This window comes from Python bivittatus, unplaced genomic scaffold, assembly GCF_059951505.1.
Source record: "Python bivittatus isolate LINGU-HERP-01145 unplaced genomic scaffold, Pbiv_v1 ctg000030_np1212, whole genome shotgun sequence".
NCBI lineage: Eukaryota > Metazoa > Chordata > Lepidosauria > Squamata > Pythonidae > Python > Python bivittatus.
The window spans coordinates 1,814,735-1,829,512 of NW_028277031.1; the positions used below are offsets into that span (position 1 = coordinate 1,814,735).

General features: G+C 45.6%; 1 protein-coding gene across 2 annotated transcripts; it reads right to left on the minus strand.

Moving 5' to 3' along the window:
• Nucleotides 1–48: 48 nt before the first annotated feature.
• Nucleotides 49–14,685, minus strand: E4F1 (E4F transcription factor 1). Of its 2 annotated transcripts, none has more exons than XM_088152251.1 (14): nucleotides 14,508–14,685; nucleotides 13,399–13,523; nucleotides 13,006–13,102; nucleotides 10,465–10,670; nucleotides 10,142–10,262; nucleotides 9,655–9,807; nucleotides 8,137–8,303; nucleotides 7,573–7,794; nucleotides 7,248–7,353; nucleotides 5,413–5,630; nucleotides 3,509–3,707; nucleotides 2,926–3,086; nucleotides 2,619–2,681; nucleotides 49–953 (listed from the first exon to the last, which is right to left on the minus strand). In XM_088152251.1, exons 1-14 carry the CDS (start codon nucleotides 14,668–14,670, stop codon nucleotides 591–593), a joined length of 2,364 nt encoding a protein of 787 aa, XP_088008377.1. In that variant the 5' UTR covers nucleotides 14,671–14,685; the 3' UTR covers nucleotides 49–590. The 2 variants fall into 2 exon arrangements, with proteins under 2 accessions (XP_088008377.1, XP_007436285.1); XM_007436223.4 differs by lacking the exon at nucleotides 14,508–14,685 and adding an exon at nucleotides 14,225–14,288.
• Between the last annotated feature and the right edge of the window lie 93 nt (nucleotides 14,686–14,778).

Consider the following 14,778-nt stretch of genomic DNA (forward strand, 5'->3'; position numbering starts at 1 on the left):
TGGATTGCACCAGGGGACATTCCTGTGAGAGAAGTAATAACTGATATATTTGAAGCCTTCAGCACTCTCCTTTAATTACATCAGAATACAGTAATGTAAAAAATTGTTTTTTTAAAAAAATATTTACAAGTTAAACCAGACAATATATAATTAAAAGCTACATGGTTGCAAAAATGTACAGTGTGGCCTTTCTGAGCATTCTGGCAGTGCTAATGAAGCCTCTGCCTTCTAAGGGTGACCTTCCTCCTGAGCTGCTTGCAATCTACACTCCTATGAAAAGCCGCTGGGTCCCCCTCCCGCCGCCTGGAACCTCCCACTGTCACATAATCAAGGATCCCTGCACACAATATTTTTCCTCTAAAGTGCTTTGCTTTACAGTTGCCTGGTTTCAACAAGCCACCACTGTTCACAAGGGCCAGGTACCCTCCCTGACCAGAACAGGTGGTGAACAGCTCAGCTAACATGTCGACTAACATGTTCACGAGAAGCAGCTTGTGAATCGGCTCTTAGAGCAACTGTACGTTATCCTGGTAGCTGGGGGCAGCCAGGCTTCTGACCTGTGAAGATGATGCCTGAAGCACCCTCATGCCTTAGACGATCACAGTCTGAACCTCCAGTTCCTCCTCCTCCTCCTCTTGGGTCGCAATCACAAACTCCCCCGTGTGCTCCATTATTTCAATGTCTTCTGATGCCACCATGGTCACGGTTGCTTCCTCAACCTCCCCGCTGCCCTCCGTGGCCAGCACAGCCCCTTCACCAATTGCTGAAGCCAGGGTCATAGCAACCTGCTCCGTGAGGCTCTCTGGAGTCGCTATGGCAATTGTGTCGGTGTCCACACCATCTGCTGTCATGGTTGAATCATCCGCCACGGTGACATTCTGGACAATTATCTGATGGCCGGAATTGGCTTGGTTTACTATCTGCTGAACAACCTTCATTATGTGACTGTCCACCTGCATGGGGGGAGAAAGGCACACGTCCTCATTTACCCCCACACCAGCAGGACCCAACGCTTCCGAGCAGAGTTGGATCTTACTACTTAATGCAGTTTAACATCCTCACCGTGGAGGAAGACTGGTCCAACTACAGGGAGTAGACAGCATATTGCTCTTTGAAGGCTTAATTTCCCACAGTACGTTTCTGGCTCCCAAGATACAGTACTGCTCTATCAAAAGCCCCACTTGTTCAACCCAAAAATAGGAAAGGGGCCCTACCTCAACCCCAGCACCATCTTCAAATGAAAGGGAGCTAATCAACAAAGGATTGGGATATGTGTGGCCCCATTTATTCAATGGATTGAAGACCTGATTGCACTTGCTACTTACGAGTGGATTGCCTACAAACACAGACTTTGTACGGACAAGTATAATGAAACATGGGACTCTTTTATACAAAATACACTGGGTTAAAAGAAAAAAACATAGTCATATAACTATTAGAAATATATATGTACTTGAATAATATTTGCATTAGGTAAGCATATATAGAATTGTAACTGTTCACTGTTAGATGTATTTTTTTCTTTGTGTTATGTTTTTTCACTTCTACGTTAAAGCACTTTTATGTGTTAAACACACACACACACACACAAAGTGGGATTTCTGCCAGGATCCTAGAAAAAGCTGCCAGCTAAACAGGCCATTCTGAGCTGGAGAACATTCATGGTCTGGCTTACTAGGTTTGCCTTGCACTAAAGGAGAAACCAGGGGTCTCTGAACAAAAACAGTTCACTATTTCCCAATAATTAATTATTAGGATATGATAATATAACAATTAAGTATTAATAATAATACAGGTCCTTGGGAAGGACTCAATAGGTGGATAAAAGTGCCAAATCCAGTCTAAACATCTGGCTGACTGTGCCAACCAAACATTAATATTCCAAAAGATGCTCCCAGAAAATCTGAAATAAAGTGAATGAGATGAAATTCCTCTTCCGAAAGCCAGGCAAGTAAGAAAGGCCCCAACCCAAAGAAATCCAGTTTGGGGATCAGAAACTCTGTTCTGTGTGCGCACCGTGGGAGATCCAGGGCTGAGGGGCGGGTGACGTGATTAGCCTCTTCAGGAACAACGGTTTGCTTTTTTCCTTCCCCCTCTGGACTCCATTCTAATTCTTCAATCCAGATACATGTAATGAATTCTTAATGAAGCAGCAACACTCATCCTGGGTACAGCCTTCTAGCTTCTTTCTATATTATTATTATTATTATTATTATTATTATTATTATTATTATTACTACTACTACTACTACTACCACCACCACCACCACCACCACCACCACCACCACCACCATCATTATTAAAAAATGTATTGGCTGCCCAACTCCAGTGGACTCTTCAGTTGGCTACTGAAGGAAGCAAGCCAGAGCAGAAAGGGATTTCTCTGGAGAAAAGTGGCTGGTGGCAGGAGTTCTAGAACTATAGTAGGGTGGCGGGTGAAGAGATTGTATACAGAGATTCCCTCACTGGAGCTAGCAGGGCCCAATCGACTACATCCCATGCTTGCATATGCATGACCTGATACACGGGGATTCAGCATTTGGGGGAAGGAGTCACTCCTTGCAGCACTGAAAATTTTAGTAGCTATGATCATTAGAAGCATCCTTGGAGCAACCCACCTCATGCCTGGTTCCTTCTATGATCTCAGCAGCTTCACTGGTTTCCATGTCTTCAGCTGCTGTCTTTAAGAAAGAATGCACAGCGACAATTTAGCCTTAACCATTTAGAATGACTTCAGGACTGCTATTAGCAGCCACCTTCTCAGCAGCTACAGCCCACGACACACATCCCTTATGCGCTTCCTAGTCTGTCCAGTGGTGTGCATGATGAGTCTCCATAGTCCTTGGCCCACCACATTAGGTCTCCAATGCAGGAATATTAATTGCTTACAAAAGGCTCTAAGCTTCCCCAGTGAGACGTGGTTACCTCAATTATGTACTCCTGTGTATCTGCTACCACTGAGGAAAACTCCACCAGGACTGTAGGGGGGTCTTCAGAAATTACAGTTGCAGCCAAGCGGTCAGCTGACTGACCCTCCTCTGATACCACTGCTTCTTCGGCTTCTTTCAAGGCAAGCAGGCAGCCACCTGGGGAAGGTGGAGGACAAGACAGTTCAGGATTTATCAAACGAACAGCAGGAAGAATTTACCCAATTAAAAGTTCAACATCAACAAGTAGAAGCTGCTTACCTAAATGTCTGGACCTTTAAGTAATTCAGTACCAAGGCACACCAAATTTATGGTATTGCTATATGCAAATTAATCTTATTCTGTTTTGTTCCGCATTAACACAGTGCAAGGCTCTAAATTTTTCAACATCTTAAAAGCTACTTATCTTCCATTAGGACTAACAAAGCTTCAAATGCTTTGAAGCAGCAGCTCTGTAGTATTTGAAAGAGGCCGGGGGGATTCAGAAAGATGGAAATGCAACAAATACAGCTTCTGTACTGGAAGCTGGGACAGACAGAGGAGTGTAAACCCGCCTCTGGGCAAACTGTCCTCCAGCTCACCTTTGGTCCTCAGGTGCCGATTGAGGGTGCCGTGCTCTGCAAACCCACGCCCACATTTGTAGCATTTGAATGGCTTCTCGCCTGTATGGTGACGGATGTGACGCACCAAAGAACCTTTTTCCCGAAAGCCTTGATTGCAGAACTGGCAGACATACGGCTTTTCATCCAGGTGTGTTCGGAAATGAACCTGCTGAGCATTCTGTTGAAAAGAGGACCATGGAGGCAGCTTGAATTCCAGACGATTTCCAAAACTCATATTCTAGAGTAGCCCTTTCAAGCCTCCACAAAAAAATGTAATTCAGTTTGGGTTCAGAAATTTCCCATCTTTCAAGGGCAAATGTAAATTGCTGGAACAGGCATCTGAACGCCATTTTGGTTTTTATGTATAGACAGACAGACATTTTTTTCTTCCTAGTGTTTTCCCAAGGGTGCAGGGTCCACTTTTTTTTGGAACAACCAAAACCAACCAACGTTGGTTGTGACAGGAATTGACCAACCGGCCTGTCACCCAAGCCTGACATTGGGGGCTAAGAGAGGGACTGCCCCAAAGTTACCCAGCTGGCTTTCATGCCTAAGGCAGGACTAGAACTCATGGTCTCCTGTCATGGTCTCCTGGTTTCTGGCCTGGTGCCTTAACCACTAGACCACACCAGCTCTCCGTATAGAAAGACAGACTTGGTTGTCTAAAAAACCCAAAACATCATGAAAATGGCCATAATTTTCTTACTGATTTTTTTGGGGGGGGGAAAGGGGGACTTGCTTGTCAGACTATAGAAGTATAGCCAAAAGAAGTCAGTTTTAATGAGATTCACAGTTTTAATGAAATTTAATATTCCCCCTTCTGCTTCCGGTACGAATCAACTGATCAGGACTATCATATCTATATTAAAAACAAGACTGAAATGGATCCAGATAGTGTATTCCAGATGTTTGGGATCACTCGACAATCTCCCAGCCCAAGTAAGAGATTTTTCCAACAACTCATTTTATTTAACAAACTTAGACAGTTGCCCAACTACCAGAAGGAACACTAGGCAGCGAATAAGAAAAAACCAATTAAAACAAAAAAACCAATCAACCACCCCACACTGGCTCCATGAACATCCCTGGGGGAAAAGCTAGGTCTTCACCACTTCTCTGAAGGCCAACAGGGTCGGGGCCATCCGTAGGTCTGGGGGGAGGCTGCTCCATAAAGCAGGCCCCACGGCAGAGACGGCACGCTTCCCAGGCCCCACCAGGCAACCGGAGCATATCTACCCTGCCAGATCTAGTAGGATGGGCAGAAACCATTGAGGATAGGTAGTCCTGCAAGTAACCTGGCCTCATGCCAGGCAGGGTTTTAAAGGTGACATCCAGCACCTTGAATTGCACTTGGAAGCTTACTGGGAAGCTGAGCCAGCAGTGGTGTTCCACAGGTGTACCACAATGTACCCAATACTGCCCATGCCGCTGCGTTCTGAACTAGCTGCAGATTCCAGATGCTCCATGGGCAGCCTCATGTACAGCACACTGCAGTAGTTCAATCAGGAATTTTTGCAAAGGTCAGGCGTGGACTTGCCATCTCCTCTTCCAAAGTGGCAGAGCAAGGCCTGTTCTCAATGCTTTTTCTATTCCTTTCTTTTACACTTATCTAGTTGAATTCATTGAGTCAATTAATAGCACTAGTCTTCTCCCAGTCTCTGCTACTCTTCCCTCCCCTGCAGTTGTGCTTATATGTCACTCTGTGTGAGACGGGTGGCTATATAAATTAGATAGATAGATAGATAGATAGATAGATAGATAGATAGATAGATAGATAGATAGATAGATAGATAGATAGATAGATAGTTTGAACAGGATTAGCAACTTCTAAGGCCCAACACACAAAGAGTCAGTCGATTAGCCTCAGGAAATGAAGCTCCTACCTTGGTCTTGTACCTCTTCCCACATTTGGGGCAAGGATATGGCCGCTCATCCGAATGCACTCGCCTGTGCCCCTTCACGTGTGCAATTGTCTTGTACAGCTTGCCGCACTCCCCACAACGGAACCGCCGTTCATTCACGTGCACTTCCTGATGCTTTTTAAGCAAGTATCCTTTGGTGAATTCTTTGCCACACTCCTCACATGTAAAAGATTTGTAGTCTGAGGGAGAAATGAAGGGAGGTTTAAGAATGGAAATCCCAGGACTTTTATCAACTTTAAAGATGAGTTTTTATGGGCCTGTTTACAAAGGCCTGGCAGAACAAGCATGACTGCACTACCTGCCCTTCTCACAAACCAACTAGACAAAGGAACAATTTGTCTGACGGGGGCTGATGACTCCCAAACATGCGGAAAGGCAGACAAAGGGCCACGTAGGCTAAACGTTGAGGCGAAGAAAGGAGCGTTCTGGTCTTCCAAGGGCTCCGATGTGACAGGTGATGGCAGCAGCCCCGTGATAGGATGCGAGGGAAAAGGCAGCCCCCCCCCAAAAAAACGTTTAGCTCTGGAATAACTGTGAGAGATCACTAGCATTGCAACCTGGGTGCGAATCGCTAAGACCAGAATGAAGAATTGGCTTCAGATTGTAAAAAAACTGTTTAGCCCAAGTATACAACTACACATTTAGCTTAAACCTAAAGACTGTACCTTCCCGTGCAGCAGCTAAATTTAGAACTGTTCCCAGCAGTAAGATAAGTAAGCACCAAGAGAAACCAGCAAAACTGCATCTGGTTGACCCTCTGGAGTATAAAATGGTCAGCCTGATCACCCAGACATCTGAGTATTAAAGCAGGGGACCATTAAGCTCATCTGGACAAACTGGCATAATGAGCAGAAGCCAGGAATAGGAATTTCAACAGGAACAAATGCAAAGTCCCCAATCTGGGTAGGAAACTTCAAGGGTGTGAGATGGGATGGACTATATGGGACAGCAGAAATGAGAAAAAGGTCTGGAGTTCTTGGGGGATCATTAGCTGAATAGGAACCAACAGAGTGATACAACTGTAAACAAAGCAAATGTGATCCTTGGCTGCATCAGCAGAAGCACAGTGGAAGGATCAAGAGAACTTTATCATTCCACTTTATTCTGCATTAGTCAGACCACATTTAGAATAGTTTTGCATCCAGTTCTGAGCTGGACATTTTAGGAAGGATATTGATAAACTGGGGCACATCTAGAAGACAGCAAGCAAGATGGTAAAGAGATTGAAAATAAAAACTTATGAAAAAATGATTGGAAGCACTGCGTATATTTACCCTGGAGAAAACAAAACTGCAGGGAGTCATGATAACTGTCTTCAAATACCTGAAGAGCTGACATGTAGAAACAGAGCTGAATTGTTCAGTTGTTTCAGAAGACAGGACAAGAATCTGTTTAAATTACAAGAAAGTAGATCTCAGTTGGACACCGTGAAAGTTTATTTCTAAGAGCTATTCAGCCATTGAACAGACTGCTTCGGGAAGTGGCAGACTCCGTTCACTGGAGGTGTTTAAAGAGAATCTGAGGACCATCCATCAGGGATACTGCACTGTGCAGGAGGTCACACCGGATGATCTTCGAGATCCTTTTCTTTATATTCTGTAATTCTATGTAAGCTATGAAATGATGTAGAGTGCCTCAGAAATGTTACTATTGAAGTTGTGTGTGTCATACTGCCTAAAATGTCTGTTAAGATCTTAACTTCAGCTTTTGCAAAAAAAAGGTGCAGTCTTTAGGGAATCCAAGGAAGCACTGTGCCTGTAGAAAACTGGATGAGACCCAGCAGGATGTCATCTTACCTAGATGTCCACTGATATGGAGATCAAGACTACTCTGTTCCCTGAAGATTTCATTGCAATAAGGGCACACGTGTCGCTTACATTCATTTGTCGCTTCAGGATCTGGCTATGAAACAGAGGGAGCCCAGCATAAGCACTTGCACATTTGACTGAGAGAAATCTTGAGTCAGTGTTGCATGAAGGTTACAAGAGAAAGTTAAAGCAAGCTCAGAGTCCTGTTCTTGTACTCAGCAGTACTGCAATACAACGTAGGCCATTAAAGACACATTTGACAGCAAGCCAGGCAGGGTGCATTTAAATTAACAGAGCTCAGTGATGAACTTACAGCTTCTATGTGCTCAATTTCCACATACTGCTCTTCACAAAATTTCTCAGATGCTTCCACCTCTTTGTTCTTTAAATCCTCAGCAGCAGCGTCGCTTTCATCTGATTTGGCACCCTCCTCCATGGAAACCCGCTCAATCACAATTCCAGAATTCCTCATGGCTTCTCGCAGCAAGTTCTCATCGTCCTCCCCGTCAGGGGACAGCTCCTCAAGATTGGATGACTAAAGAAAATAAGGGTGCAGCAACAATGATTGTAAACTTCTTCCTTTAACCTAGAATCCCACAAGCTGCCATAACTTGTTCTTTCGATCAACATTTCTCACACTTTTTGACTTCAGGATCCCTTCAAAATGTAAGCCTAACTTAGGTCTGGAGCTCTAATAGTTTTGTTTGGCTGGGTTATTTTTTAAATACATTGCAGATCATTCTCAGGGCAAACCTCAAAACAGTGTGTCTTTATTATGGGCTTTCTACATTATTGGCTTCAGAATGACCAGGCCAGAAACCACCATTTCTCCTGGTGTTACAAGATCAGTGTTTCCCCCAACACAGATTGCACTAACCTCTTGTCCTAATGATTTTGTTTCAGAGACCGGGAGCTCCTGCATCTGGACATGGACTTCATGGAGAACATTCCCTTTTGCATCTGTCACTAGATGGATTACGGGGGAGGCCTCCACAGACTGAGCTGCCAGCGAGGGAATGGCTTCACTGCTGGAGCTGTTGGCCCCTTCAAGAAAAGCAGCACACACCTAAGAGCGCAACCAGCGGCTGAGTTCCAAGGGAAGCAAAGCAAAGCACTTCAGCAGCTCCCTCTGACTAATGTTGGCCACTGCCCCACCAGAGGCACGCAAGGCAACTCCTAAGCCTTCAGAGAACTCTTTCAAACAATCTTTAGGGGACACCAGTACTATTCCCACCTTGCAGGCCAGAGGTTAATGCTTGCCTAAGGCCTCATTGCAAGTTCATGACAGAATCCTGACCATAGTGCCTGAGTGAAGACAAGGTAAAATCCAAGAGATCTCCCCAGAGGCTGGGGCCCTGCACAAAGCCAGGCTAAGCATGGAAAACTGGGTTATGGTACAGGCGGTTGTGCCGACTCAGGGTTCATTTTGGGCTGCCTCTCTGGGTCAGGGTCACCATTCCTTGTTGCTTGGCTGCCTTGCCTGTGCATCAATATGAATAACCTGGATACTGAATTAATGCATTTTCTAGATTTGCACAATATGCTGAATCATACACTAATTGAATTCCCTGGGTTCGCAAAACACACTGATTAACAAAAAAACTAACTAAGCTTACTGCACTGGTCACTACAGTGGCTAGATGTGTAAAGATCTGACCCTGCTGAATGTGCTGTGTCTTCCGGGCTGTTCTTTATGATCCAGGGCTTATTTCTGTTCTGTCTGAGCACCAGCACAGTCAGAATCCTTCACTGTTGGGGTGGGGGGTACCATTTATTGCCTTGCTAACCCAGAGGGATCTAGTCACCTGAAGGATATTTATCCATTGACAAAGCACTTGCTGAACCTAAAGCCTCGTTCCATAAATGGCATGATTAGGACTCCAGTTCTTTTAGCATTCCTTTATGGAAACCAGTAGAAAACAGACCCTCAAAGTCCGTTTCTGGTGTAGAGACCAAAGGCTCTGATAGTCAAGATCCAGAAAGTTTACTGGCTTTTCCAAACATATGCTCAGTCCAAATGGACCTACTTTATCTGTGAGTTTGCGCCATGTTGCCTATTCTCACCAGCAGGCAGGTTTCCCTTCATCTGTGCAGCTGTCCAAATCGTCATTCCCTAGCACCACCTTTCATTCTTAATATGATAAAATGCCTTTTCTATCAGGCATTATACTAATCAGGCAGTTCTTCCCTTCTCTTCTTTTGTGAATTAATGTTTCCTCATTCAGCGATATTCCAAATTATCACATGCATCTTCTGTACCTCACCTCACGCAAAACTGTATCAGTTCACATACGCGTGAGATGGAGAGGACCCGACAGTTCTATGCCATCTCACAGACACACGCTCCGCAAGCAGCACGGATGAGCAGGGGAGGTCCAGAAACTTTTTTACTGACCTGGGGCTGCGTCCTCTTTGCCAACAACTATTTCCTTATTCATATTGAAACGGATTTTCTCAGTGCAAGGAGTCAAGGATTTCAAATGACGAGTCAAGGCTCCTGATTCCCGGAAGCTTTTCCCACATTTCTTGCACTTGTAAGGACGCTCATCTAGAGAAACCAAAGAAAAGTTACTTTAAGAAAGAACATGGCCCCACTGTCTCCAGACGAAGTTTCTGTCACCAAGCCTTCAGAAAAGGAACTAGATGGGCCTGCTGTGAGACCAGACCTATGTGTGGCTCTTCTAGACAACAGGAGAACTGCTCATGGGTAGCAAGGTAATGCTTAAGCATCAGGGATTAATCCTGGAATCTATTTATTCAGAGCCCTCATCCTAGCTGTTCAAATACCATTTAACTTCCAATGACTTCCCCTGTGCTTTTTAGTCCTATTTCTGAAAGCTGCTTAATAACTGAGTTGCTACATGCAATAACCCTCTCTTCACCTGTGTGACGGCGATGGTGTCGGATTAGCGAGCCCTTGGTCCTGAAAGATGTCCCACATAATTTACACTCATAGTCCTTCCTGCTGCTGTGAGTGATCATGTGAGCCTTGAGAATGCTGGCCTAGAACCGAAGGATATAAATGTTTGTGGTGCTGCCAGACACAGGCTAGTTTTAAGGAAATCAACATGACACTTCAAACTATAACACTGCTACCTTTTCTTACCCATAGAGGCAAGAATTACAAATACTGTATTTCAATAGCATCATTTTATTTACCATTTATCCAACAGCACCATGAACTTTGCTAAAACCATTAACATACCGTCTTAAACGTCTTGTGGCACAGTTCGCAGACATAACGACCTTCCTTATTAACCAGCAGTTTAACTTTGATAAGTTCCAGAGAGGCACCTTCTCCTGGGCCTCCTGGATTACTCTGAGTGATTCCGCCATCTTCATCACTGGGGCCATTGGGGCTTTCAAAGACATGATCTGCAGCTACAACAACCTCCTTGATATGCCCACTACCTGCAAAGAGACCCAAAGCCAGTTACGTTCTTTAGATAAGAGCACTTTTCATAACCAGCTAAATACATTTTTTGGGTGGCCATATTGGACAAGGCTCCATGATGGAGTGGTTTCTGCCATTACAGTTCAGGCTGAAGCAAATCCCTCTGAAGGCCTTGGCAGAACTGGAAAGGTTTGTGGGTAGAGAAAGCACTTCCACGCTATGTTCATACGATCTTACTCTGGATCACAGGAAAACATGTTATTTAGTGGACATGGCAAAACAGCCTTCTGTGAATCTACCAATACATTTCATCCCAGCTAGCAGTCACACCATTATTCTGTATTCTGAAAAGCAGTTTGGTCCATCCTATTCCAGAAACTGGTTGCGCCGGATGCTCAAATTTTAGTATGATAAAAGGACCTGGATGACTTCTATCCATTCGCTCCATTTTAGTCATAAACCGATCTAAGGATGCTCTGTCACACTTTTTTTCTAAATTAAAAAGCTTCAAATGCTTTATTTTTCTGCAGGGAAAAATAATCATTTTGATTGCTCTTTCCTGAATCTTTCCCAGTTCCTGTTATCCTTTTAGGGCTGGCAGAACAAAGTGCAACTGATGTGACCAGAACACAGATTTATATAAGAACTTTATTATCTATGTTAATAATTCATACCATGACTTTTCCCTTTTTGCTGCAACTTTATGTGAAGAACATGTTTTTACTGAGTCACAATCCCAAAATCTCTTTCCCAGTGTATAGCCACTATTAGTTCAATCTAACCAACTGCTGGATTCACATATAATATCAAGTCATGGCTTATTACATCTAGACTGAATTCATGTATTATGTGAAGCCCAGACCAAATCAACCGTATTAATTTATTCATTCATTCTTCAGTCAACAACAAACTCTGAGTGGACTACATACCTCAGTCAAAAGTAGGATTAAAAATACAATAACCACAGAACAATAACAAAGCAGCCATAACTATCAGTTCAAAAAAAAAAAAAAAGCTTAGCACTGGGAAAAATCTTTTAAGAACCAAACATTCCCGTATAGGATGGAACCATCCAATTCTTCAGTGGCTTTCCAGAACAGCCAGGTCTTGAGAGCTTCACAGGACCCCAGAAACAGAGGGAAACCTGATCTGCAGGGGATACTATTCCAGAGAAGGGGGACAATAATGGAGAAAGCCCACCCATAAAGTCTCTGTTGATGACATTCCCTGAGAACAGGACCCCGGAATGAGCTCTCACTTTTAGATCTCGTCAGGCAGGGATGAGTCCCAGAGACAGCTAAATCCTGAACCATGAAAGACTGTAAAGATTACAACAAGCATCTTGAGTAACACCTGGAAGCCAACTGGTAACCACTGCAGCTCTGAGAGTAGTGGTGTTACATACAAAATGTTACCCTGAACGTTCTGGACAAACTGTAGCTTCCTAAAGGAATTCAAGGCTTAGAATAATGTGTGAACCTAGTCAATGATATTCTTATCCTATTTTGTTCCAAAGTTAAGGGCATCATTTGCAATTAATTACAATTGATTTGTCTTTTTTTTCTGATGCTCTGCAGCCCACTTATTGGCACTCTGAACATTGCCATACCCAGTAAATATGCTTACCTTACTGCTCTACCAACCCCAGATTATTTTAGTTTGTTTATATTCCTGAATTAATGGATTTTCTGGATGTGACTGTTGTAAGCCACCCAGAGTTGCTTTCCTGAGAGATGGGCCGCTACACAAATTTGATTAATAAATAAATAATTAATAAATGTGCACAATACACTGAACCATAAGCTAATCAAATACACTAGGGTTGCATAACTAAGCTACATTAACAAGCAGGTTAAAACTAACAAAGCTTAGCACATGCAAATGCAACTAAAAGCTCTTTAACTGACCTGCTGAGCATGCTGGCAAAACCAGTCTATGAGTACTGAATAGTACTGTATCAAATACAAAACCGTGATGAATCCCACTGCTTATTTTCACTATTGTGAAAACTTCCAATTTACTCCCCACTAACAGCTTCCAAAATTTTAACCTGTTATTTATTCTTTAGAGCACCTGACTTAAGACCATTAGATTTATTCCAAATCACATGAAATTGCTGCACAGCGCACTAGATCATTTGTCCCTTTAATCCAATACTGCCAACACTGACTGACAGCAGCACCATTTCAAGCAGGATTCCTTCCTAATGCTTGGAGAAGCCAGGAATCTCTGAATCTCGGATCTTCTACATGAAAAGCACATACTCTTCCTCTGTTATGTCCCCTCCCCCTTAAACAGCTGCAACAGGCTTACTGATGCACTAAAACAACTTTAAGAAGTTGGTGGACCCACCTACAATTGCAGGGGCATTGCTGATTTCTTCTGTTATCGGAGCAGCTTCAACAACTATATGAGCTACAGTTATCGGCGCTTCAACAGATGAAATCACCTGATGGAACAAATGAAGCTTTAGTATGAAAATACCTGTGGTGGTGATATTCCACAAAGATCCAAAGTATCTTTTTACCAAATTTACAACGTTGGAGGTGGTAAAAGAGCATCTCCTAAACCAAGAGCACTCCCATAAGCTCTTATTCTTTATAAGAAGGAGCTGAGATATTTTGCAATTGCTACACACCTGAGCCCACAAAAGCTCTGATTACCCAGCTTGCATCCCCAACCCTGGCCCCCAGTGAGACAATTGGCCTGGCAACCAGAGCTAAGACACTGCCTTGGGAAACTTGCCGGGGTTGCTGCTGCAGTTGCATCCTGAGGTCTCTGGCAAAGCTTCTGCAACTTGTGTTGCACAAATTCTTCCAAAGAGGTGAACTCGGACTGGCAGCGACCACATTTGTGCCTATCATCTTCATCTAGAAGTCAAGAAAATAAGGAGCTTGTCACGTTTTAGACAGCATGAAGGGAGATTCGCAAATGACCAACCCGATCAGCTGCATTCATTCCAGTATTAGTGTTTACAGGATTGGGATGATAAGCATTAACGTTTGTTTAAATAATTCCCAATAATTCCAAAGTGAGTACACAACACAGAGTTAAAACCTCTAAAAGAGTATCCTTTGAAGGCTAGGACAAGAACAACAATCGAGACGCTGCCTAAAAAATCACAAAGCCCGGCCGCAGCCCTAACCAAGCCCAGCCAGGATTCAGTCTCCACAAAGGCGTGCCTGGGAGAGCTGCAGAGGCAGGTCAGCTCTCAAGGCAGCTCGGTCAGAAGACATCCTACCCTCATCCCTCCCACATCCCGCACCAGCACCGGCTTGGGGGCCACCCTCAAGGCAGCGGGGGGGCCTCAGCAGACGAGCCAGCTGGAGTCGGGGAGCCCCCGGTGCCCAGGAAGCCTCTTCCGTCGCGGCTCCCGCCCCTACTTCCAGACAACAGGCTCTTGTTTGCGTCGTGGCCCGTTTGCCGGTTAGCTGCGCGCCGTGCCCTTCCTCCAGGCTTGCGCCTGCCGCTCCCTTGTTCCGTCCCACAACACCCCTGCGAGGTAGGCTGTCGGAGAGCGCGCGGGGAGCAGCTCTCCCGCTCACCCAAACCGACCAGGGCTGCGCCTCACCGCCAGGCCGACGACACCCCTCCGCGAAGACTCCCCATCGAGGCTCCATCAAGGCGGAGGGAGCTCGGCCTCGACGGGCCCAGCGCCGCGCCTTCGCCGGCCACCCCCGCGCAGCCCGGCGCGCCTCCCGCCCTGCCTTCGTGACGGGGTCGGGGGGCCGCCGCGGTGCTTTTCGCGCCTCCGAGGGCAGGGCCGCCCCACCTGCGCAGGCGAGCCGCCGCTCCTCCCGGAGGGGCCATGAAACGCCGACAGGGAGTGCCCCCGCCTTGCTCCGGGCGGTTACCTTCTTCCTCGAAAGGCGCCGGAAGGCTGAGGAAGGCGGCGGCGGCGGCGGCGGCAGGCTGAGGGAGCCCGGCCGCCGCCGCCTCAACTGCGCCCTCGCGTCCCCGTGGCCCAGCTGCCGTAAGCCCCGCCGGCCCAGCGCCCGTTGCCATCGCGGCTTCCATGTCGCAAGGCGCCGCAACCACCAAGATGGCGGCTTTACGGCCGTGTCGTCATAACAACGGGCCCGCGCCGCGGGGAGGCGGGACCGCTCGAGCCTCGTCGCGGCCTCG

What these genes read in the sequence shown, in the direction of transcription:
- E4F1 (XM_088152251.1), bottom strand. Translation starts at nt 14,670, where the DNA reads ATGGAAGCCGCGATGGCAACGGGCGCTGGGCCGGCGGGGCTTACGGCA. An exon ending in CAAAATCATTAGGACAAGAG is followed by an intron (nt 7,795 to 8,136) that starts GTTAGTGCAATC and finishes TATTTTCTTTAG; the next exon opens with TCATCCAATCTTGAGGAGCT. An exon ending in TAGAAGGAACCAGGCATGAG is followed by an intron (nt 954 to 2,618) that starts GTGGGTTGCTCC and finishes CCCCCCATGCAG; the next exon opens with GTGGACAGTCACATAATGAA.